General features: G+C 53.8%; 7 protein-coding genes across 7 annotated transcripts; 4 read left to right on the forward strand and 3 right to left on the reverse strand.

Moving 5' to 3' along the window:
• Positions 1-806: 806 nt before the first annotated feature.
• LRP88_08124 (ras family-domain-containing protein) lies at positions 807-1,783 on the forward strand (the record flags this gene model as incomplete). Its single annotated transcript, XM_083244633.1, has 5 exons — positions 807-869; positions 1,017-1,109; positions 1,168-1,321; positions 1,375-1,580; positions 1,649-1,783. The coding sequence occupies 5 exons, from the start codon at positions 807-809 to the stop codon at positions 1,781-1,783; spliced, it is 651 nt and encodes a 216-aa protein (XP_083099127.1).
• Positions 1,784-4,565: 2,782 nt separating this feature from the next.
• On the forward strand, positions 4,566-6,577 carry LRP88_08125 (homeobox domain-containing protein; the record flags this gene model as incomplete). Its single annotated transcript, XM_083244634.1, has 4 exons — positions 4,566-4,747; positions 4,839-4,950; positions 5,086-5,545; positions 5,598-6,577. 4 exons carry the CDS (start codon positions 4,566-4,568, stop codon positions 6,575-6,577), a joined length of 1,734 nt encoding a protein of 577 aa, XP_083099128.1.
• An 829-nt stretch (positions 6,578-7,406) lies between these two features.
• LRP88_08126 (ATP-NAD kinase-like domain-containing protein) lies at positions 7,407-8,882 on the reverse strand (the record flags this gene model as incomplete). The annotated part of the gene is made up of 1 exon (XM_083244635.1): positions 7,407-8,882. One exon carries the CDS (start codon positions 8,880-8,882, stop codon positions 7,407-7,409), a length of 1,476 nt encoding a protein of 491 aa, XP_083099129.1.
• A 4,033-nt stretch (positions 8,883-12,915) lies between these two features.
• Positions 12,916-13,786, reverse strand: LRP88_08127 (exosome non-catalytic core subunit RRP46; the record flags this gene model as incomplete). The annotated part of the gene is made up of 3 exons (XM_083244636.1): positions 12,916-13,320; positions 13,380-13,537; positions 13,597-13,786. 3 exons carry the CDS (start codon positions 13,784-13,786, stop codon positions 12,916-12,918), a joined length of 753 nt encoding a protein of 250 aa, XP_083099130.1.
• Positions 13,787-14,147: 361 nt separating this feature from the next.
• Positions 14,148-15,431, forward strand: LRP88_08128 (peptidylprolyl isomerase RRD2; the record flags this gene model as incomplete). The annotated part of the gene is made up of 1 exon (XM_083244637.1): positions 14,148-15,431. The coding sequence occupies one exon, from the start codon at positions 14,148-14,150 to the stop codon at positions 15,429-15,431; it is 1,284 nt and encodes a 427-aa protein (XP_083099131.1).
• Positions 15,432-16,247: 816 nt separating this feature from the next.
• On the forward strand, positions 16,248-21,141 carry LRP88_08129 (uncharacterized protein; the record flags this gene model as incomplete). The annotated part of the gene is made up of 7 exons (XM_083244638.1): positions 16,248-17,169; positions 17,257-19,118; positions 19,169-19,177; positions 19,266-19,613; positions 19,665-20,268; positions 20,325-20,644; positions 20,698-21,141. 7 exons carry the CDS (start codon positions 16,248-16,250, stop codon positions 21,139-21,141), a joined length of 4,509 nt encoding a protein of 1,502 aa, XP_083099132.1.
• A 657-nt stretch (positions 21,142-21,798) lies between these two features.
• On the reverse strand, positions 21,799-23,412 carry LRP88_08130 (uncharacterized protein; the record flags this gene model as incomplete). Its single annotated transcript, XM_083244639.1, has 1 exon — positions 21,799-23,412. The coding sequence occupies one exon, from the start codon at positions 23,410-23,412 to the stop codon at positions 21,799-21,801; it is 1,614 nt and encodes a 537-aa protein (XP_083099133.1).
• Positions 23,413-24,110: the final 698 nt, after the last annotated feature.

The raw sequence follows: 24,110 nt of genomic DNA on the forward strand, positions 1-24,110 counted from the left end.
TCAAACTCTCGAGATTGCCTCTACCATTGCTACCTAAAGGCTGCCTGGACCCTTACCAGAAAAAAAGGCTGACTAAACCCATGCAAGCAAGTCAAGATGGCAGTGTCCCGAGAGCAGGCCGCCGCTGGACCGATCTCCGATGACAAAAGGAAAGACGAGCTGGGCAAAGCTGCCGATAGACCGCCTGAAATGTCACCCTACATGGATGGATTTCTTTGTTGGGAGCGAGCAAGGCCTGGGCAGCTCAACTCAGGACAGACCCAAGGCACCAGCAGGCAGCCCGGCGCACCGCCCGCGGAGCAAGCCGCAGCGAACAGGAGAAGGCGTGCGACCGAGTCAACTCGGCGGTGCCCAATGGCAAGAGTGGAATGTTCCAGGCGGTGACGGCGATAGCAGGCCATGGTGACGCTGAATCGCTGGCAGTGAGTGGGCAGCCTTTTCCGCCGTCATGGATCCGTGCTGCAATATCACGTGCAGGCAGCCCACCCTGGGGCGACTGAATTTTTCGCTTTGAGGCCCTTCCCCTGCCCAAAGAGTTCCCCGCCGCCTTCAAAACATCAGGTTGACCAGCTCTCTTTGAAAGTTCGTCAATCAACCTCGTACCCACCCCCAGCGACGCTCTCCAGGTATTTAGAGTCCCCATCTCCTCGCTCCCCTTAGACTCTCTTCCAGTTCATCACCCCGAACGACTCTCTTGCGCCGTGCCGCCCGCTCTGCACCCAGCTAACTCCCGCATCATCGCAGCACCCCGCTTGTTTACATCCTCTCCCACCTGTCGCTACAACACCACAGGCCCGACCATCAAGATGGCTGAGCAGCAGACCCCCACCTTCAAGCTCGTGCTTGTCGGCGATGGTGGTACCGGAAAGGTGTGTAGGATTCCATGACGCAGCGCCTCTTTTGCGATATCGTCGACGGTCGCCGAGCTTTCCCCTCCGCCCTAGTCGAATCTCGAGAGACGTGGAGCGATCCCTTGCAAGCCATCAACAGCGACTAACCATACTCCCTGACGACAGACCACCTTCGTCAAGCGCCACTTGACTGGTGAATTCGAGAAGAAGTACATGGCCACCCTCGGTGTCGAGGTTCACCCTCTGGGCTTCACCACCGTAAGTCTTTGCTTGAACCCCACGTTGGACCTGTGCGGGGCGCTAACCCATGTCCCAGAACTTCGGTCAGATCCAGTTCGACGTTTGGGATACCGCCGGTCAGGAGAAGTTCGGTGGTCTCCGTGACGGTTACTACATCAACGGCCAGTGCGGTATCATCATGTTCGATGTTACCTCCCGCATTACCTACAAGAACGTCCCCAACTGGCACCGTAAGTCGATCCTGTTCGCACTATCGAAAACCTCGCTAACGATTTCATGATAGGTGATCTCGTCCGTGTCTGCGAGAACATCCCCATTGTTCTCTGCGGTAACAAGGTCGATGTGAAGGAGCGAAAGGTCAAGGCCAAGACCATCACCTTCCACCGAAAGAAGAACCTCCAGTACTACGACATTTCCGCCAAGTCCAACTACAACTTCGAGAAGCCCTTCCTCTGGCTCGCTCGCAAGCTTGTCGGCAACCCTCAGCTTGTAAGTGTTTTTACTTTTTTTTTCCTTGCTCACGTGGTGTGGAGCTCCGATGCTAATCAAGTTTGCAGGAGTTCGTTGCTGCTCCCGCCCTTGCTCCCCCCACTGCTCAGGTCGACGAGAAGCTCCTGGAGGAGTACCGTAAGGAGATGGACGAGGCCGCCGCCATGCCTCTGCCTGGCGAGCTTTCCGACGATGATCTGTAAATGACTCGTGCGGTCACGGGATACTTTGTTGAGGAGGATGCTGCCGGGTGCCAAAGGAACGGCACGCGGGCAGTGTTTGAGGATGGCACATTGGCAGCCGGAATGACCATTTATGAGGAACGGGGCGAAAGTCCTGGAGTTTACAGCAGCGTGATTATGGGGCGGCACAAAAGATTGGCCGCTATGCCTCTCTTTGATGAGGCAGAAGGGACAGTGCCACTGCAGAGAGCAGTGTCCTATTTAGTTTAGCTAGACTTCCTTCAAAACAACACCCAGGGCCAAGTTTGCGTGGCTTGGCTAAGACAAAGTCCATTGAGCATGTAACAAGAGGCTTGGTAATTAAGTGATGAGTGAGACCTGGTTGTCCGGGGCAAGGCGTGTAGCTGTTTCACTGAGGGCAGTATCGAGGCTTTCTATCCCTTGAGCAATCTGGGAGGATTGCTGAGAGTTGGGCTCTGGATCGGGCCACTGTTTGATCATCGTAGTGTTTAATGCACCGAAGGGGACTGGCCTGCAGCTCTGTGCAGATATACATGGACCAGATCTTGTGAGGGCAACCTTGCTGGGCGGAGTTCGATGCAGACCTGGTGTCACCAACGGACCAGGCGGTCTGTATCTCATGGATGATTGGGCAATGAATGCCCAAACAAGACTCGCGTTTCGAGAAGCATGAAAACATGCCTAAGCTTGTTGTTGGTTCAATGTTGACCCAATACATCGTCTGCAGATATTCATTGTTGACGATGGGACCATGGAAGAAAACTCGACAGCCCACCTGTAGTATCTACCCTATGGCAGACGATATCCAGCTTCACAACTTGGCACCGGAAGGCGGGTAATGCAATAGATGCTTCTCTGCATTCGATGCAGCCACACTGACGTGATTGCGTTATTCATAACGGCAACGTTGAGTGGTGGCTCGGGGATCGCCGTTGAGGGTGTTCCGAAAACATCCTCAACTCTTGTTATTTACTTTTTGATGCAGCAGCCAGAGCTGAGACGCGCCTAGAGTGCCCCATCAAAACACAGGCAGGGTGGGTGGCCATACGGCGCTGTAGTGAGATGGACGGCGACTCTGAGGCAGATAGTAACGCACCGTCATCTTGTCATCTCAAACATGGCAAATGTATTCTGGAACGCGATTTGTCAAAGAATTAGATGGCCAGGACCAGCGAGGCAGGGATCCGTGTTGATGGAAGAATGAATTCGAGATTAGCCTTGGCGCCGTGATTTAGTTAAATGGATGGGATCCATGGATGAGATGGCGCGCAGCAGCACCCCTGGAGCCGGCGTATGCAGCCACTTAATGAAGCAGGGGTGTCAATGAACACGGCCATGAGATGGCCCCCGGGATCATTAAAGCCGTTCACTGATGCGTGGGGCAAAGATGGGGAGCAAAGCAAGGACGGATGGTAATGGGAATGGATGTGATTTAAACAGGCTCAGATGAGTGGACTGCATGGCAGCTGTCGTTTTTTTATTGCTGTCAACAAGATTAGACGTGTGAGCTAGGCTGAGATGCAAGCAATAATCAGCTGCAACGAGTAGAACGATCCTTTGGCACCGTGTCTTTTTCAGCTTAAAGAGGGGAATGCCTCGGACGAGAAGAAGAATGAGGAGGGATGTCATGTACAGCACAGCAGTGGATTAAAGATGGAAGGATGTGAACAACAAGCATGAATACGGGCTCTTAATGGATCAGCAAAATAGAGTTATGTCTCAATGTGTACACGCGTTGTTGGTGGAAAAGCGCGTCTTTTTGTGGTCGTTGCGGGGGAGATGCATCTGAAAAACATATATTTGTGATGATTTGATGTACTGTATGGGGACGAGTCAGCTCCTCTCGTATCTACCTCAAAACAAGCAAATGCACAACAAACAACATGAGGAAAAAACAATACGAGGCGCGACACACAGGACGACACTACTTCGTTACAAAGGCCCGCATATATATACATCGTTGATCGCGTCTTTCCAAAAAGACGGTCAACATCTTGTTTAGTAAACTGAAATGGCGGGAAAGACTAGACGACTCGTGAAAAAAAGAGCCGAGCACAAAATGTCGAAGGCTGGGAGGTTGGGACGAGCACCTTTGTTGTTCTGTTTTTTTCCAATGTATGTACTTTCAGCGGCCAACCCACTACAGCTGCAGCGATCAATACAAGAGGTGACAGGGGGGGCACGTGCAACGCGTGTTTACAGGGTTGCCCGATTGGGATACAGTAGCGCCAGGCGCGCGGCGGGATTGGTCAGAAACAGGGCTAGTGAAAAAACGCGGAGCAGAGAAGCGCCAAAGACAGAGGGACCCAGGCGCTTTTCCTGGAGGGGGAGGGGGTAGGGGAGGGGGGGAGCCACAGGGAGCCACAAGGGCCTTGGAAAAAAAGGGAAGGGACGATGGGATGGGCTGGGCCGCCTCGTTTTGAAGCATGCCCATTTGACATTCCTCCTCTCCGCGGTTCCACGTCCACGCCTCACGTACGTCCCACGCCCACACGTCCCTCGCTCCAGCCCAGCTGCACGCACCCACGACTTGACTTGACGACAACCTCTTCTCTCTATTCCTCTCTTTTCCCTTCCTTTCCCTTTTCATTTTTCCTCCCATTCTTCATTACTCAAACCATCTTCCATCTCTCCGCCCGCCTCTGCCTCGCGCTCGCTCACCTCACCACGACATCATCCTCCATCCATCAATCTCGATTCGCCTCCTCTTTGACCGCCCTCCTAGGGATGCATATTCCTCTCCAATAAGGCCATTTCCATCTCCCTCTTCCCGCCCGCGATCATGGCCACTTCCACAAACTCCCCCTTCGTCGCCGCCACGCCCGACAAGCATGCTGTTTCGGCTCCCAACCACCATGAGCCCGTCGTCACGCCCCAGAGCCTCCCCCCTCTGGTCGATGCAGCAGTACCCCGGCCTGCACCAGAGACTGAGAAGCATCCCAAGGGAAAGCGAAAACGTACTGCGTATGTCGACGAAGCCCGCCAAGCCACAGCCGTTTCTGCGGCCGCCCTTCTCGACGTTGGACTGAGCTAATTTTGCATCAATTGCATGCAGGGCCAAAGACAAAATGATTCTCGAAGAGGCGTACAGCAACAACCCCAAGCCCGACAAGCAGGCGCGTCTGGAGATCGTCCAGCGCGTGTCATTAAATGAGAAAGAGGTTCAGGTATGGCGGACCCTCCGATCGTCCCTCCTTGATGGCTCCAATGGCAATGCCTGCATTTCGTGTCCGCACTCGCCTTAATGTGCCACGCGTCATTCAATGGTCTTTAGAACACTCAGCTGACATGATCCATTCTAGATCTGGTTCCAGAACCGAAGACAAAATGATAGAAGGAAATCTCGCCCTCTCTCGCCTCAAGAAGTTGCTGCCCTTCGATATGGGGCCATGCACGTCATCTCCTCCGACCCAATCACGAACACCACCCCGAGTAAACCTGAAAAGACCTTCCCAGCATCCGACCCCGCCAGTTCTCGAGTTACGGATCCCATCTCAGCCTCTCCCCGAACTCTTACCCAGACTCCTTCCATGCCGCGCTCCCACTCAGACCTTGTGAATAGCACCCCCATCTCTAACCGCCACGAGAGCACCCCTCGGCTCCCCGACATCACCCCAAGCCGCATTGATCCCGCCCTCTCCCAGGAATCCCATGATGGTTCCCTGTCCAGTTCCATGTCCAGTTCCCAAATCGGATATCTCTCCAACCGTTGGAACAACGTTGGTAGCTCCTTTTCCACCCCGCCCGCGTTCGGCCGTGGCGGTGATGACTCCTTCAGGTACGCCATCTTTACTATCCTGCATGGCACTAGAAGCTAACAGGTGCAGATTTGAACCTTTCCCGCCATCTTCGTGCACATCCGAGGGCTCTCAGCCTATGAGCCAACCCCAGTCCCAGTCTAAAGTCCGCCTATCACTCTCCCTGGAGGGCAAGGCAGAGCTGGTTTCCAACCAAGGCTCTCCCACTCGTGATCTCCCTCCTCGACCATCTTCCACCACACCAAGCCTGCCACAGGTGCGGCAACGAAGCCTGCAACGCAGCCACAGCGCAATTCCAGCCATCACTCTTCCTCCCATCACAACTCTTACCAACTCCCTGCCTCCAAGGCTTATGCGAGGTCGGTCTCGTGACGTGCATGCTTGGGAGTCCTGTGCGGATGCTGAGAACCGTGACGAGCTGACAGCCCAGGCCGAGCACGAGTCGAATGGATCGGCCATAGCTGCTATCAGTCTTCTTCGATCGTCGAGCGGGATCCTTCAGCCGAGCAACGCTAAGCGCAATGCTCCCATGCCGAAGCCTCACCGATCCCACCAGGCAAAGAAGGCCAAGCTGAACCGTAGCGGATCGAGCGTGGCGCGACTTGAAACGGACCCCGAGGAGACCGAGAAGGCCGACAGGGAGTTTGGCAAGGTGAAGGTCTCGATGCTGGTTTCACCTTCAGGGGACTCGGACAAGGAGAACTGGAGCCCGGATGAGGATGGTAACCCATCGGATGCCTATCGACGACCTCTGCCGCCTGTGCCTCCCAAGAGCCAGAACCCCCGTCGAGTCGGCCGAGTTCTTCAGGAACAGAAGAGCCCCAGCCTCTTGGCAAATCGTGCCAATACCGCGCCCGCTCGCCCTCGATCAATCATCAAGGAAGGCATGGAGATTTTCGAGGATACGCTTAAGCGGCCGGCACCCCGAGAAGACGAAGTGGATAGATTTATGCGAGGGTCAGTCAGCCCTAGCAAGAGGCCCGACATGGACTGCGTGGCCGGACTGCTCTCTCTGAGCCAGGGTGCCTGGCGATGAGATGTGTGCTATATTGAACCTCATGGACTTAATGGACGGAGGAACGCCCCTGAATGACTTTCATATCATGTCGGAGGCTGTTGGAGTACGATCCCAGAAAGGGTGACCGAAAATGTTTGCATTTACACGACCTGCTATTGTCTCGGTTTAACGGTTCGGGTACGGATGGTGTTTTGTTAAGTGTCCTGGCTTGATGATGGTGGGGAATTGGCTCTGGGCTATGTACGGTTGGGTTACTCGGATGGCTTGGTCTGTAGATATTATCGACATTCGCCCGAGAATGCTTGACTTGGTATGGCCAAGGTTCGGCTTCTCGAATGGAAATGAATGCAAAGATTGACATGATAACCAACTTATGAAGCGCAACTGGTGCTGGATTGGCTAGCGGTGATATTTGACTGCACATGCACGCTACGATGATACACAATGAATTAATGTGGCCCATAGACTTGAGGATCGAGGCTAGGGGGGTTCATCACCGAGTTTATTAAGCTTAAAAAAAGCATAACTAGGAGCACGTTCTTAGCTGGGGTGTTGATGGCACGTAGTTGTTGACACCAAATTGGTGTTGGATATGGCCTCGGGCCCATATCTTGATTGTCTAGGTATGTAGTAGATATCTAAGTGTCTAAGAAACCAGTCCTTCTTATTCTTGTTATCCCGGCTTTCCTCCTGCCAGATTGAGGTTTTCCAATCACCCTCTATGTCTGGGTGCTCAAAAGAGAGTATTAAAAATGTACCAAAACGCCAGCAACTCCTTGCCAAGGCCCAGCCCTTTCCAACAATACGACAAGCCAGCTAGCGGCAATCAGAGAGCCCAAGTGTTTCCTCAGAGTCCAAGGAGGCTCATCTGACGACGGATAGGACTTGCGCTGACGCTGCCCTCTTCGCTCGCATAGCAGGCACTGTCGGTATCGATATCCCAACCAAGGTCGTCCTCATTGTCGTTCTCTGCGGTGTCGGCATCGAAAGGCTTCTGTGCCGCAGCACGCACATTCCAGCGGAGAGTGCGGCTTACACTGTCGAACCACTCTGTGTCGGTACGTGTGACCGTGGGGAACGGGTACTGAGAAGCCGTGATGGTGACGTGGTCACCCTGGCGAAGCTCAAGACGACCCTTGCCGTCGAAAGCGCAATAAGCGGTTGCTCGAGAGTTGCGCGGAACAGAGACGCGGAGGGCCATGGTATCAGAGAGGACCATGGGCCGGAACGAAAGGGTATGGGGGCAGATGGGTGTGAGAAGAATGGCAGGAATATCTGGATGCACCAAAGCACCACCAGCGGAGAGAGAGTACGCAGTGGAACCTGTAGGGGTGGAGAAGATGCAGCCATCGGCCTGGACAACGGTGAGAAGCTCGTCGTCGCCGTACAGCTCGAGGTTTGAGACATAAGGGGAAGGGCCTCGATCGATGACGAGCTCATTGAGCACCTCGAATTGCTCAGATTCTTCGGGCTGTGCAGCGCCGCGAGCACCGGGCCCACGATTGCTACGGTGAACAGTGCAAGTGAAGCGCATGCGGAGGTTGATCTTCATGCCATCGTCACCCATCACTCTGTTGAGGTGCTCCTTGTACTTTTCAAACTCAAAAGTGGTCATGAAGCCGAGGCTGCCAAGACTGAATGAGAGCACAGGGGGCACAATTCGTTGGAAAAGCCAAGAGGTGAAAAGAACCGTGCCATCACCGCCAAGGGTCAGGACGAGATCGAACTTTTCGGGCTGGCTCCAACACAAATCAGGAGTCCAATACTTGAGCATATGCTGGAACCGCGGATTCTCGGCGAGCAGGCCAGAAGCATCGAAGCGTCGGGAACCACGAAGCTTTGCGTCGACATAGACGTTGACGCCGAGGTCGGAGCCGTAGCGTGGGGTTCGCAGGAGCCAGGCGGCGAGCTCGCGAGTGAGATAGACGAGCTGGTTGTCGCGCGCCTTGGTGACAATCATGATGTTGCGGACGGCACGCTTGATAGGACGGCGCTGAAGTTGCTTCGAGACTTCTCGAACGCCTGTCGCAGTAGCGACGAGACGGGAATGCGACATGGAGACATCGTTCTTAATCTCCTCCAGAACCTTGCCGATGTCGACGGCATCTGCAAATCGCTGATGATAAAAGCATGGCGATTGCAGTGTCGAGGCCAGGATTGTCGCAGCTACATCGGAGGAAGTGGTATCGGCGCTGGTGGTGGAAGTGTAAGTCCGAGCAGTGGTGGGCGTAGGAAGGGTCGTGGGGGTGGAACGGGATTTTGCAAGGTCGTTGAGCGCATCAGTCAGGCTTTGCGAGGATGCGGCGCCATTTGAGGCATTCATTGCAGCGTTTGGTGCGCTGGACAGGGCCGAAATAGGACACGAGGTCGACGGAGATTGCGATTGGGATGCTTTTTTCTCGCTGGCTGAAAGCATGTTGTTGAGCGAAGCTGGTAGCGCGAGCGAGAGAGCGTCGGGTTTATGTTGTCGGGAAACTGAAGAGGCCATGACCTTCGGGGCAGGATTGGCCCGATGAGCCTGGGGCTGAAGTGAAGCGTAGGATGAAAATGAGGCAAGGGAAGAAGGAGGTAGAGTTGAAGGAGGAGAGAATGGTGAAACTGTGTTTGACAGAGCCGTGTCTTTTTGGGGAGATGACAATGCAGCACTTGAGGGTCCACAGTCTCCTACAGCGGCGGCAGAAGGCGACCGAGAGTGAGGTTTTATAGTGTCCCTGGGTAGGCCTGCACGAACGGGCGACGACAAGGACAAAGGAGAGGGTAACGGTGTGCCAACATTCGCTTGTTCAGCTGTACCCCGTGCTATCTTATCCTTGTCGACGTCGTCGGCGAATGCGCTGTGGTTGTGAAGGATAAGAGGACAGGACGAAGGCGAAGGAGTTAAGCAACCGCCTTCCCGGGGGCTGCCAAGCGGTGGGTGGAGAGCCGTGGGCGACGCGGCACAGAGCACGCCTGTCATTTTGCCGGTACTGGTGGAGGAGAGGTGGACTAGACTTGGATAGACTTGGAGGGGGGCGAAGGAATTGGTGGACTTGATCAACGGAAGCCGCCCAAGTCTTTCCTTTTTGTGGGTTAGAAGTCGAGAGAAGCGAAGAAGGACCCGAAAAGGATCAAAAACCAAACAAACCGGGGGGTTGATGCAGCAAGCACGCGATGTGTCTCGCTGTCGTCCAGTTTTGTCTCGTGCTTTTCCACTTTCTTTGCTGGCCCAGCCTTTTCTTCAACTCGTCACCCCTTTCTTTCTCTTCCTTGTCAGCCGGCGATAGCAACAGAAACTCCCTGCTGCAAAGTCCGACGGGGGGGTCAAAGGGCGGAGAAGAAGCGGAGTCTAGCGGAAGATGCGAACAATGCCGTCGATGTATCCGTATCGGGTACCACAGGTGCGCTTCGTCCACGTAGGTAATCCGGTAGGTGTGTCGCAACCGATCAATCTCGCTCAGGCAGTAGAAACCCACCAGGGGCCGGCCCGACAGGGAGGATACAAATGACGTCGCAGCGCGAGTTTTGTCTCGATCTCGTCTTGTCACCTCGCGTCCTTGTGATTCCCCAGACGGAACACAAGGGTAAACGGGAGATTGAGTCAAATCACCTGGCCATTCCCGTTAGCTTGTTGGTCGCTCAGATTGTATTAATAGCCGCCATGCAAATGCCTCTCGACTCGGAGCGATGCGGCTTGCCAGGTAACACCCAATTGGGCAGAAAAACTCACCCACTCTTAGAGTCTTCGTCAATCGAAAACTGATTCCCGAGACCCCCGTGACGACTAATTAGAGACCGTTGTCAAATCTCGTCAGAACCCCCGTCGGTTGCGGGGGGGCACACACAGAGTGAGATGCGCCAGGGATGGCAATGGCGTCCAAGGCACGCACACAACAAGAGCCGAGCCGAGCGGGAGGGACTCGCCGCGATTGGTGGTGGTTGTGATGAGACAACTCAAGCCGCAGAAGCACCAGGTGCACGTGGGTGACGCGAGGAATTGGGACCGAGCACCAAGAAGCCGGGTCGCAATGTTGGTTTCCCCTTGTTGGTTTGACCTTTCTCGGTTGCGGGTGATGTCGCTCTCAAGAAGTGTTGGTCGTTACAGCGGCAAACTGTGGACTGGATATGGAGGCGTGCAGGGGTTGTCAACGCCAACAACGGCAAAGGCGACAGTTAACGGGGCCACGGAAGGAAGAGGCGAGGACCACGGCCGAAGCAGGATAGAAGCGCAAGGACCAAGGATCCAATGCAAGGACTGCTTCCTGGCTGCAGAGTGCAGGATGCAACACGACGCAGCGACCAGTCTCAGCTGCAGGCCGCAAGATGGATGCGATGCAAGATGAGAAAAGGCGCAAGCAACCCTTCAACGACCAGCGAAGAAGTCTGGGGATGAGGCGTGAGGCGTCCGGCAGCGCAGCACGCGAGCAAATGGGAACAGGAGAGGAGAGGCTTGAAGGAAGCTGGCTTCTCGGTTCACAAAGCGGATGCCAACGCGCAGCGCCAACTGAAATCGCCCAGACCACAGACAATTTGATAGTGCAAGGGGTTGACGGTCAACAACCACCTGTCAAGGGACAGTAATCAATCTGTAAGCGAGCGAGCGGCTGAGCAAGCAGAACAGAGCAGACAAGAAAAGTGAAAGTGGGTGTGCTATGCAGGAGACTCCAGAGCCTCTCACTGCGTCACCTGGAAATTGAACGAATGTATGAATGAGGGAGATTAAAACAAGATGTAAAAGAAAGGTACCGAGAAGGTGGTTGCTGAATGTAATGGTGAGACCTGCTGCCGTGGACCAAGACAACTGTTTCTCAAGGGGGCTCCTGCTGTCTTTAATACTCTATTTTCCGTGGTCTTGCCTCGAGTCGTCGTGAACGCTGGGTGTTTGAGTCGCAGCTTCCCTCACCGTTTTCTGGGGTTTAGCGTCAGAGAGACGAGATACAGCGATGGATCCCAACCCCCTTCCAAGAACCGACACCGACACCAAAACAAAGCCCCTTCTTTTGCCTCCTTGTGACAGCTCGTCTCCTTCGTCTGGCGCCGGCTGAGACGTAGATATCGACGACGTTGCAATCTCTGGGCCAAGGGGGCTTATCCCATCGTCGTCCTGTTACTCCCTTCCCGGTGGGTGGATCCTGGATCGAATCGGCGATGGGTTTCTAACGGTCTGGGGCTGTCGCAGATTTCCACGTTCGGTTTAGCGACTCTATCATGTGGCTGCGGTGGCTGAGAGGTGTGAATTATGCACATTATGCGTTGCACCCATGGTCCTTTGATGGTGATGGTTGAGCTGGAGATTGTGATGAAATTTCTGACTGCTTGAGCCCTGATCTTACTCATGATATCAATAACACCGCAATGCTAAACAGGTATTATCTATTTTTGCCGATTTTACCTCGAAAATCGGTGAGCAAAACAGTCATTACATGTTCCAAATCATCTCGCCTCCATCCGCTGCAACTCCAGCTGTCATGGATGTTTGGCAGCTGTGACATGGCGGATCAACACCCACAAAGCCAAGGACAACCAACACTTGCCCGTCGAAGCGCATGGCCGAACTGATAGGCTGTGGCGGGATGTGGTGAATGTCACATCGATAGGGTGCCTAGGCTAAGGCAGACTCGAAAACACGGCCCGCTAATGCTGTGGCAGTCCGTCTCATAAGCGCTCTGCGTGGCCCCTAGGTTGCTTTCATGGAAGCGATTCGAGAACTTGCAGCGAGTCAGTTGCCATGGAAGACACACTATCCCTTTTGCTATCTGCAATAGTTGGTTCTCGTCACAATCCGCTAGACGAGCTGAAAATAGACACTGGTGGTCTTGTTGCTATCACGTACATCATCACAATCACTCCAACCAACCCAACCCAACAACCATCACATTATATCACATCGCGAGATAAACGAGTAAAAATCCAATGTAGCTTTCGCCTTCTTCCTTTCTATGGTATCGCAACGGTATTCGCAAGACGGGGCCCTTGGAGTTGGTTTCGAGGCTACCCCTTTGATGTTTGACGCTATGGTGAAACACCGCCTGGTTCTTAACCAGAGAGGAGCTATACCATAGATTTTTCGTCCGCCACCAGTCCGGCTAGGAGTGCCGAGGCTCGAGCCGCTTATTCTTGGCGGTTCTCGAGCACTTTGGGGTTGCTGCTTGGTCATTGGAGGTTGGATCAAATCTCAGATTGTCGGAAACTGCCAAGCATCTGCGGCTGGCCTCAGAAAAGCTCGGTTAGCAGTTCGCCGCACCCTGATGCTGAGATCCATATCAATGCACATTTGAAAAGTGATATCTCGTTAGGCGCGGTCAAGGTTTGATGCCCATCTTGGCGGTAAGTGGGAGTTAGAGAAACCCGGCGGATCATCATGCACTGGATGCGGCACGTCACTTCCAGTACAGGTCTTCTGCCACCTTGGCCTCCATGACGGATCGGATGAATTGTGTCATGCTCTTCGACTCCAGATCGTTGCCCGTCATGGTTGTATCGAAGCCGGGCTGTTGGTGCTCGCAGCATATGCGCTGCCCAAGCTGGAGTACTTTGGCCCACTCGTCAGGGGAAAATGAACCCTCGCTCTCGGCCAGAAGCAGTTCATCGTGTGAAGTGAAGCCGAGGGCATGAACTGACTTGGCGTGGTCAACCTCAACCGCAGTAGGGTCAACAATGATATCCTTGCCCTCCTCCTCTGGAATGGCAAGGACAGTGGCTGCGCCGATAGCCTTGAGGGAGACGGCGGCGCTTAGGAGTGCTAGAATGGCCGAGTGAAGAAGTGCCGGAATGATTGGGAGGTTCTAGGGTGAGGGTCAGCAACTTGACACATTACGGCATGAAGTTAGAGTCTGTTTCTTACCAGCTGCGCTTGAGATAGCTTGGTGTTGACATATGCGTTCTCTGGAGTCTCCGCCACCTGAAGAGTGATCTGAATCACACAGCGAGGATAGTCTCTCACAGGGATGAGCTGCCTAAGGGCGGCCTGTAAGATTGATTCGAGCTGCCTCTCGCGGGTTCCTATGATTAAGCGCATGAGAACGGGTTGTCTTGAAGCCGAAACATGTCGGGGATCTTACCTCCTACACCGGCGGCGGGTCGGACAATGACATCCACGAGAGCCTCAAAGGCATTCTCGTCTCGCCGCTGAGCTTCGACGGGGCCGTTGATAGCGGCCACTATGGCGTATCCTCCATAAGAAAAGGTCGCAGAGCCATCGGCCTTGGGCAAATGAGATAGCTCTGCAGTTGGTTCAGCAGAGGGGGCCATTGTGGTTGGTGTTGATATGGTACCTAGTAAGAACCGAGTCGGGAAAATTTCCTGAGGCTCTCAAGAACCTTGTCTGGATGAGCCCCAGGTACCTAACGTTAGTTACTCCCCGCGCTGCAGTTAGCGGTGCGAAGTGGGCAAGGGTGCCAGAAAAGGTTGGACAGTGGGGAGAGCTGGATAGAGCACTAACACAGCTTCGGTCCTCAAGTCACATGTTCTTGTGTCTGGCTTTTTTTCTTCGCCACCTTCTAGTGGGGTTCAATGGTGGCTGTTGATGACATACAGCCTCCCTCTCGCGAAGCTGCAAGCCTCCAACCTTTATCTTTACATCCATCCTATCAATCTGGAAAACGTCTACGCCATGACTTCGCAAGCTCCTTCTCAGACTGCGCCTGCTCAAGGTGCGGCACCCTCGATTCCAAACCTCAAAGACCGGCTACCCAAACTCGAACCTCGAAGGCGACGTCAAATGCCAGGGAATCCAACTCCCATCCCCGAGACGCCGGCCCTTCCCGCACCTCCCGACACGTCCAGCTGGACCTACAAGACGCCATCACGCAGGATTTTGTCAAGGAAAGATCATGACATTTTCTTGTCCTCGCCGACATACAAGCTCATCACGGGATGGGTCTTTGGTCTTGCAGAGTCTGTGGTCGACGTCCCCAATTCGTCCGTCCGCGACAGCGATCTTAGCAGCCCTATCAAGACCATTTTGAGCATCCTTGACGAGGCAGAGCAGCTGGTAGCCAAGTCACCCCCAAACGAGCAAGGCGGCTCACGTTTCGGAAACAAGGCGTTCCGTGGATTCCTCGACCTTGCGGAGAAGAACAGCCCGGCCTGGCACCGACAGCTTGGCCTAGACAACGACGACGCCATCACCGAGCTCTCGACTTATTTCTGCCAGTCTTTCGGCAACGGAAACCGTATCGACTATGGCTCTGGACACGAGCTCAACTTTATGATATGGCTCCTTTGTCTTTACCAGCTCGGGGTGTTGCAGAAATCCGACTTCAAGCCACTGGTCCTGCGTGTCTTTGTACGCTATCTCGCTGTGATGCGTATTGTTCAGATGACCTACTACTTGGAACCGGCGGGATCTCATGGAGTCTGGGGACTCGACGATTATCAGTTCCTCCCATTTCTGTTTGGTGCGTCACAACTGCTGCACCACCCATACATCACCCCACGCGCCATCCACCAGGATCTCACCTTGGAGGAGTTTGGCGAGGAATACATGTACCTCGGCCAGGTCAGCTTTGTCAACAGCACAAAGACTGTCAAGGGCCTGCGGTGGCACAGCCCCATGCTTGACGACATCTCGTCGGCAAAGTCGTGGACAAAGATCGACGGAGGAATGCGTCGCATGTTTGTCGCCGAGGTACTAGGCAAGCTGCCCGTGATGCAGCATTTCCTCTTTGGGTCACTGGTACCAGCGGCCGACGGCATGAGCGAGGAAGACGCGGCTGGCTTTGAAGAGGAGGATGCCGAGCATGATCATTCTGGTCACAGTCACACTGGCCTGGCACACGATGGAACGGGTTGGGGCGACTGCTGTGGTATCAAGGTTCCAAGCAGTCTCGCGGCCGCTCAGGAGATGAAGAAGAGAGGCGCAGGCCAAGCCTTGCGGAGAATTCCCTTCGATTAAAGGCATCTCCATATATATTGGGACCACACTGCCAAGGTCTCGAACTTCTAGAAGCTCACATGACGTGACCCCGTAGGTATGTTATTTTACGTGCCACTCGTGTTCCTCGTGGTGGCGCCCTGTCTGGCGTGGACGGGGCCTCAGGTCTGCCAACGGCAATTTGAGCCTGCATGACTGAGGATGATCAAGATGGGTGCTAACCTATATAGAGACATCTCGACACGAGGCGGCCGCTCGCATATGAGACGACGTGAATGGAGGGTCGGCATTCGGCACTGTCTGGGCGTTGGGTGGGCCGAAATAGAGTCGGCCGCTCCAAGCTAAAAGGAGCGTCGGTCGTATTGGCATCCTTGTCGACTGGAAGGCTGAGCACTTTGAAACGCGATTTGGGCTGAGTAAACTCGCCTGTTTAGCTTGATCTCCCCGCTAACAAGAAGGCTGAGTTGCTGGACACGAGGGATTGACACCTACGGCGCTGGGGCCATGGGGCCGAACCGCATCCATGGCGTTGAATAGATGATGAGAATGACGATCCAAGTTTGTTTCGACCACTGGGACGTTTCAGACAACGTGCCTATAGTGTTGGTGTTGCGCGTACTCTCGCTACAACACATGCTCCCACTCTTTGACCGGTTGCAGGGATCATGTTGTTCGTGTTTGTTTGATCAACGATAATTACTCGCCGAGGACACTGGCATATATCTTCTGATGCATGTCTTGGCCTTTCTTCTATCCATCGAAACATATCCAGCAACTTCACTCGTTACTTCACTACTTTGCCAAGAGACACCCTTCTTCTGTCTCTTGTAACTCATCATGGTCTTTTTTGACCTGCGAGCCTTTGCTCGTCAACTTCGTGCTCTCATTTACAAGAATCTTCTCGTTTCAGTTGTTAGACACCCCATCGGTTTCCTCCTCTCCGTCTACGGAATCCCTCTCGCTATTCTCGCCGTTCTCTGTTCCATCCCCTCGTTTCTCTCGTCCTCGAATGTGTTCGGTATCGCCTCTCCTGCCCTCGTCAAGACCCTCCCTGAAACTATCCACGGCAAACTCGTCGTCGTGAAGCCGCCGCGGCTCGGTCCAGACGTGGACCATGTTGTCAACACCTTCACCAAGGGCATCGACAAGGATAAGCTGCTGTTCCTCGACGACGAGTCCTACCTGACGACCGTGTGCCTCGCCAACCTGCGCGGAGTGAGCGACTGCCACGCTGCCGTCACCTTTATCGACTCGCCCCTGACCAACATCACCGTCAAGGATAGCCAGAGCGACCACCATACCTGGCAGTATGTGATTCGCGCGGACCCGGCTCGAGACGATACACACTTCAACGCCAAGGGGCACAAGAGCGATCAGGAGAATCTCTACCTCCCGCTGCAGCTCGCCATCAACAATGCCATCACCAACTCGACCACCGTTCCAGAGGTGTTCATGTTCACGGCCGAGACACAGGAATCGCAGGATCTCCTGCACCGTCAGAGTTCGGTACAGCTCATCGGCCAGGTCTACGTCTTTGCCCTCTTTGCCTGCTACTTCTTCATCATATACCGCTTCACTGGTCTCATCACTGCAGAGCGAGAGTCTGGCATGTCGCAGTTGGTTGATGCTATGGGTGGAGGCAGCGCAGTTGCTGCTCGCATACTCAGCTGGCTGATCGTCTTTGACTTGCTGTGTCTTCCATGTTTCATCGCCTTTGGTGCTCTGTATGGACACCTTATGTTCCCGACCTCAAGCCTCGGTATGATCATTGGCTGGCAGATTCTTCTTGGCTTGGCCGTGAACAGTTCTACCGTCTTTGCTGCAGCCTTCTTCACCAAGTCCCGAGTCTCAGCTATCTATGTCATGGGTGCCTTTCTCCTCCTCTCAGTCGCAGCTCAGATATACAGCTTCCAGCTCCACCCCAAGCCGCAGTTCATTGGAGCTCTCCTCCTGTCACTGTTCTTCCCCAGCTCGAACCATGTCTTCTTTACGCAGCAGATGTGCCTCTGGGAACTCAACAGTACAAGTGCCGTACTTGATAAGATCCCCCCTGAGGATGCTGGAATCAACTCTGAGTCCTACAACGTCACACAGCAGATGATGCTTGGCTTCCTCGCCATACACATCATAGTGTACCCCATCGGAGCTATACTGGTTGAACATTTCATGCATGGCATTGACTTCCGCAAGAGGACATTTGCTAGGAACGCCGCAGCTGTGGAGGGGGTTGTCGCTGCAACCTTTGACCTCAAGAAGCGGTTCGTCCCCAACTTTCTGGAGCGAATGTTCTGCTGTGGAAAGCGACGTCCTGTTACTGCTGTTGACGGAGTCAGTATTCAGGGGCATCGGGGCCAGATTCTATGTCTTGTTGGGCCGAACGGATCTGGAAAGACGACTACTTTGCATATGATGTCTGGCTTCATCACACCGACGGATGGATCTGTTCGACTGGATGCCCTCCCTTCGCAGATTGGTCTCTGCCCCCAGCGGAACACTCTCTGGGAAGAACTCACTGTCGCGGAGCATGTGCGACTATGGAACCAGATCAAGGCAGGACGCGAGTCATCAACGGAACTGGACGAGCTCATCAAGGCCTGCGATTTGGATCTCAAGCGCAATAGCTTGGCTGGAACCCTCAGTGGAGGCCAGAAGCGCAAGCTTCAACTTGCCTGCATGTTTGTTGGTGACTCTTCTGTGTGCCTTATCGACGAGTGTACATCTGGCTTGGATCCTCTATCGCGCCGAGTCATCTGGGAGATTCTGCTTCAGCAACGGTCTAAGCGGAGTATCATCTTCACGACGCATTTCCTCGACGAGGTGGATGTCCTTGCTGACCACATTGTCATTCTGTCCAAGGGCAAAGTGAGATGCCAGGGAGCTGCCGCAGAGCTGAAGAATCTTCATGGCGGTGGATATAGGGTTCTCGCGCCTGCTTCTGCCCTTAGACTCGACCTTCAGTATCCCACGACAATGCATCAAGACCACATCATCTACACAACCCCTGATTCTCGTTCTGCTGCTGAGCTCTGCTCCTTCTTGGACTCGAGGGGAATCACGGATGTCTCTATTTCTGGTCCTCAGGTTGAAGATGTCTTCCTTCGCGTGGCAGACGAGCCAGAACTTGAACTCACCAAGAGCCGCGTCGCAGCTTCTGAGTCCGGGTTCGAGATGACTCCTGGAGAGGTCACCAGCTTCTGGGCTCAGGTCAGGATCTTGTTCCGGAAACGATTCACTGTTCTCAGAAGGTTCTGGTGGCCATATCTCTATGTCTTGGCCCTTCCTCTCATCATCACGCCTCAGTTCAAGAATCTCCTCATAGAGTACAAGCAGCCCTCTTGCGCCACGATCAAGCCGGAGCTCAACCCTCCTCAAGCACCTACTCTCTCTTGGACACAGACCTGCGTCGACTATGGCTGTGACACTCTCGCTTTGGCTCCTCCTTCTGCCAATAAGACATTGTACAATATTGTCAAGGAGGGGTTCTACGAGGTTGAGCAGGTGAACCCTGATCTTTACGAAGGATTCCCGGTTCTCCTCAAGGACCGAAAAGTGTTCATCGACTACATCGCTGAGCATAGAGATGCCGGACCAGGTGGCTTGTATATGGGATCTGGCGATGAATCTCCTGTGCTCGCTTACCGGCTGAACACCTTTGGAAATCCCAGCGCTCCGATGTTGATGAACCTGTGGAGTCAGATGACGTCCAACGTAGAGATTATCGCTTCTCAACAAGGCTTTGCTGAGACTCGCCGTGTAAGTTTGCTATCGTTATTCTCGGATAAACAGTTGCTAACCAAGGTACAGTCTGCCAACAACATTGGTGTTGTCTATGTCGTCTTCTTCACCTTGCTTCAGACCATCTACCCTGCCGCCTTTGTCCTATACCCAGCCATCGAAAAGGCTCGCAAGGTTCGAGCTCTGGAATACGCCAATGGAGTCCGACGAGGCCCTCTCTGGGTGGCATACGGCATGTTTGACTTTATCTTTGTTCTGGCGATATCTGCGGGCGTCACAGCTACTATAAGCACCCAGTTGACCTGGAACGGGCCAATTTGGGTAATGCTGCCCATCCTGGCGCTGTATGGTCTTGCGGCGATTCTTCTGGGCTATGTCATTTCTCATTTCGTCTCTGGACCGCTCAAATCTTTTCTGGCCATGGCTGGAGTGAGCGTGCTGATGTATGGCATTGCTGCTATTTCCTTTGCTGTAAGTCTCCTAGATGGTAGATGCTCATACATATACTGATGACAGCAGGTTGGTTCTGGATACTCTGATGCAGCACAGATGGATAAGTTAACACTTGGTATCGCATTTGGCGTGTATCTCATCTTGCCCATTGGCAACGTCTTCAGGGCGATGCTCATTGGTCTCAACGTTCTCGAGGTAGGCTGCAAAGACGGTGAACCTACGCCTCCAGCATCGATCTACGGCTATGGAGGACCAATCCTCTATCTTGTCCTTCAGATCATCGTCTTGCTTCTCGTCATTATCTGGATCGAAGGCGACATTGCTCTGTTCCGTCGGAAAGGGGGTCGATCCACCTCACCCTTTGACGCAGAGAAGGACGCTCGTTCTGCGGTAAGCGATGAAGTCAAGGCCGAGGCGCTCCGAGTGGAAGATTCCGATTCAGATCTTCTTCGAGCTCTTCACTTAAGCAAGACTTTCGGCTCCAACAAGGCCGTCGACGATGTCAGCTTCGGCCTGCCCCAGAGCGACGTCATGGCATTGATTGGACCTAATGGCGCTGGCAAGTCGACTCTCGTCAATCTGATCCAGTCTGAGCTTTCTGCGGATGCTGGAAAGGTCCTGCTTCGTGGCGAAGACGCAAGGACTCGTTCTGCGCAGAAGTATCTTGGAGGTATGAGCAAGCACAGCAATCACTCTTGATCAGGCCAAAGCTAATCAGTATCACAGTATGCCCGCAGTATGATGCTCTCGATCTCATGAGCGCTCAAGACCACCTCTCCTTTTACGCCCGTATCAAGGGCATCAGGGATGTCAGGGGCAACGTCAACCACGTCATGAAGCGGCTCAACCTGACCCCCCACGCCCACACACTTGCCTCGAAGCTCTCGGGAGGAAACAAGAGAAAGCTCAGCCTTGCTATCGCATTGATGGGCAAGCCTCCCGTTCTGGTCCTTGATGAGCCCACGTCTGCAATGGACGCCGTTGCCAAACGAGCCTTTTGGAAGATTATCCAAGAGATTACTCCTAACCAATCCTTGCTCCTCACTGTATGTACCACTCTTGCATCTTATATAAGCCCACCTTGCTAACACCTTCACAGACGCACAGCATGGAAGAAGCTGATACTCTGGCCACCCGCACCGCCATCATCTCTAGGCGCCTCCTCGCCGTCGGCACCACTCAGGCTTTGAGGAAGCGCTACAGCAACGTCTACTACGTGAGTCTCCTCCTGAAGACGGCACCAACATCGGCCGTAGAAGAGATGGAGCGAGTACGGAGCTGGGTCTTGGCCGCGCTGCCTGGCGCCCAGCTCGAACGAGACATGCTCGGCGGTCAAGTTCGCTTCACTATCCCCGGCGCAAGTCCCGTTGCCCGGGTTATTGAGTTACTAGAGCGTTCCAAGGACGAGGTCGGTGTTGAGTATTATTCTATTGGCGGAGCCACGCTCGAGCGCGTGTTTCTGAGTGTTGTGAGGGAGAACAACGTCCAGGAAGAGGACGGTGTTGAAAAGGGCCGTTTCTGGAGATTGCTGGGACTGAAATAGGCCTTCTAAACTCGGATCATCTGTTTTATTTCATATGTCATTTACCCACAATCATTCATCTGTACCTTAAACCCGCATATGAGTCAAGACATGCTGATCTTGGTGAGAACTTCGGATATTGTCGTGTTTAAGACATGATTCGCATGTTGATCTGGTAACCACTATGATTAGACTGACCACATAAGAGACTGGACAACGTAATAACTGTCTGAAAGACATCATCAATTCAGTTAGGCACAAAGGGCTATTCCCTGGGCCATGATGCATTGAGCATCCACATTTGTTCATCCATGCATTGCCACTTGATGGCTGATAAATCACACAATGCCGCTGATCCTCCCTTGAGGTAGGTACATAAACATATCCGTCGTAGTGCCCTATTGCACTTTTCTCATACCATCCGCCCCTCCCATCCGGCATCCATAAATAGCCGGGTCAAAAACAATCCGTGACGCCCCTCCATGGCTGTTGTGAATCATTAGATTGAAAACTGGCAGTAGACCGCCCTTGAGGTATCTTGCGTATAAACGATGAAGAGAAACAGCCGTTGACGAGTAATATTGGGCTCAGTTAAGACCCGCCTGAATAAGAAACAAAAGAAATAGTCGTGTAAACATGGTTCAGAATAGTTGAACCTGTCGTGATTCATTTTCAGTCTTAGAGAACTCCCAGCCTCTGCTTCGGCATTGGCCCCGTCTCTTCCGAGTGGTGAGACTTGTGTTGAGGCTGGCGAAGTCGGTTCGCGACGTGGGTATCAATAAGCATCTCCACGAGTGCTTCGGCATCCTTGTGGATGCTCGCGAGCTCAGCAGGGCTAGAACTGAGGCCGGCCATGCTTCCATCAACCCGGGGTGTGCGATACGCGGCGAAGACGATGCCACGGTCTGTCTTCGTGGACTGCGCCGAAGAGGCTGAGTGTCGAGAGATATCAGATTCCGCTCGTGAGTACTCGCCCGTGTAAAAGGCGCAGGCATACCCGCGGGCGAATTCATCGTCCCGAATCTCTGTAGGTCGGTACTCTGTCCAGCCTGGAGTGCGCAGGATCTTGCCATGTGCGGAAGGGCAAATTTGGAACGGGGACTTGACGTTCTCCAAACCATAAGCTGCGAGAAGCCGGCCAGCCATGGTTTTTGGTTGCTTACCCGACGACAAAGGGTTAAAGGGAGTCGCATCACGATCCGAGTCAGAGGTTCGAGATCGAGCGTGGCCAGGCCAGAGGTTGACAACATAGACGAAATCAAAGTTGTAGCGGTTGGCGATCCTCGCGGCTTCAAACGCGGCAGCTGTGGCAGGCGTGCTGGCGTAAGGAGGTGTTAGGGTGAGAAGAGATTGACGAGGAGAATCGATGGTAGAAGGGGCCGTCGAGGAAGTTGGACTATCATCTAGGTCTTCGAGGCTCTCAGGGCCCGACTCGGCAATGTCATCGTCACTCAAGTTCAGAAACTCATGAAAGTCAGGCTCTCGCAATGTGGAGCTGCTAAGGGAGAGTCTGCTGGTTGAAGGTGCCAGGCTCGACTGACTGACGCTTCTTCGAAGCGATTGCTGATCCAGAGATTCAGCCAGCTGGCGACGAATGTCCTTGTAGACGGCCTTGTTGAGAAAATCAATCGACTTGGACCCTTTCAGCTGTGAGTCTGGAATTGGGCGAAGCTCTGGAGAAGTGTCCGGGGTGGGAGGTTTCCTTTGCGGGAGCGCTGGAAGCTCCTTATTAAGGAAATGTCGAGGACCACGGATGTCATCATCATCGAGGTCTGATGAGGGAGGGGTGTCGAGTCTGGAGACACCTTCATCGCGTTTGTTCAAAGATCGGGGCCGAAAGCTACGCTCGCTGGGTGCCTCAATAGATGACTTGGGCTCACAGGTAGAGATAGTAGATGTTTCCCCGCTATGGGTAGGAGGACGGGGGAACTGGTAGACATCGAAGCCATCCAGAAAGGAATCCGTTTCCGTGGGCATGAATGTAGTTTTGAGAGGGGAGTATTGAGCCTGGGATGAGTTTGAGGATCGTGTCGGACTCTGCGCGTTGCTGAAGTCCATCCGCTGAGGGGAGATGGGGGTCGGGAAAGAAGGGACTCTGCTGGCTGGCTGCTTTCTCACTTCCTCACGAGCTGCCATTCTACTCGTCTTGGGGCGGATAAAGGAAGGTGAGGGGAACTGAGGTATAGTGGGAGAGGCAACAGCTTGAGCCATAGGCTCAACTTGATCAGCTGAAGCAGCTGGCGTCTTCTTCTTGGCGAAGAACCGCTCAAGGCGGTCGAAGCCGTTGGCCATATTGCGCTGTGTTCAATGAACGAGAAAGACGAGGTTGCGCAGAGTGCCTGGGTGAGATGGTGTTAGCGAGGTGAATGTGAGCCGAGGGCTGGCCTCGTGCTTGGAGGTGCACGAAGAAAAGGCTTTGCATTGCGACGTACCAGTGAGAGGCGATAGAGTGTCGTGAGCGGTGGGAGAAAGAGGTTCAAGGTGAGATGTAAGTGAATGCCACGTTTGAAGTGAATCAGAGCCACTCGCTGTGGAAATTTGGTGTTTGGTGAGATCAGGGCAGAATGATCGAGACTGGAATTCAAACGAAATCGCGCCAGATATCTCAGAGTCCGGGAGTGGCTGTATCAAACAGCAGCGAGAGAAGGGTACCAGATAGAGCAGTTCATCACCACGATGGCGTCGAGGAGGGATGCGACTGACTCCTGACGAGCTGTTGAGGAGCTGTTCGTTGCACGATACGACAACGGGTGGCCTCGAGGGGCGCCCTTCGAATATGACTAGGTCTGCTCCTTTGGGCAGTATCTCGCGGATATGTCGTTGTTGTGTTGTGTTGTGTTGCTCTGCGCTTGCCTCTTTCGCTTTGAAGCTGCCGTGTGGTGTAAATGCCCTGAGCCCTATGCCCACTGCTGTGTGCGAAGTCGTGCTTCCAGTCCGCTTTGCAACCGATATCGAGGTCCAGATGCTAAGTTGAAAGTGAGAAATGGAGT

The sequence above is a fragment of the Fusarium phalaenopsidis genome (assembly GCF_050370095.1).
Source record: "Fusarium phalaenopsidis strain FUZ10S chromosome Unknown contig_32302, whole genome shotgun sequence".
Classification (NCBI taxonomy): Eukaryota; Fungi; Ascomycota; class Sordariomycetes; order Hypocreales; family Nectriaceae; genus Fusarium; species Fusarium phalaenopsidis.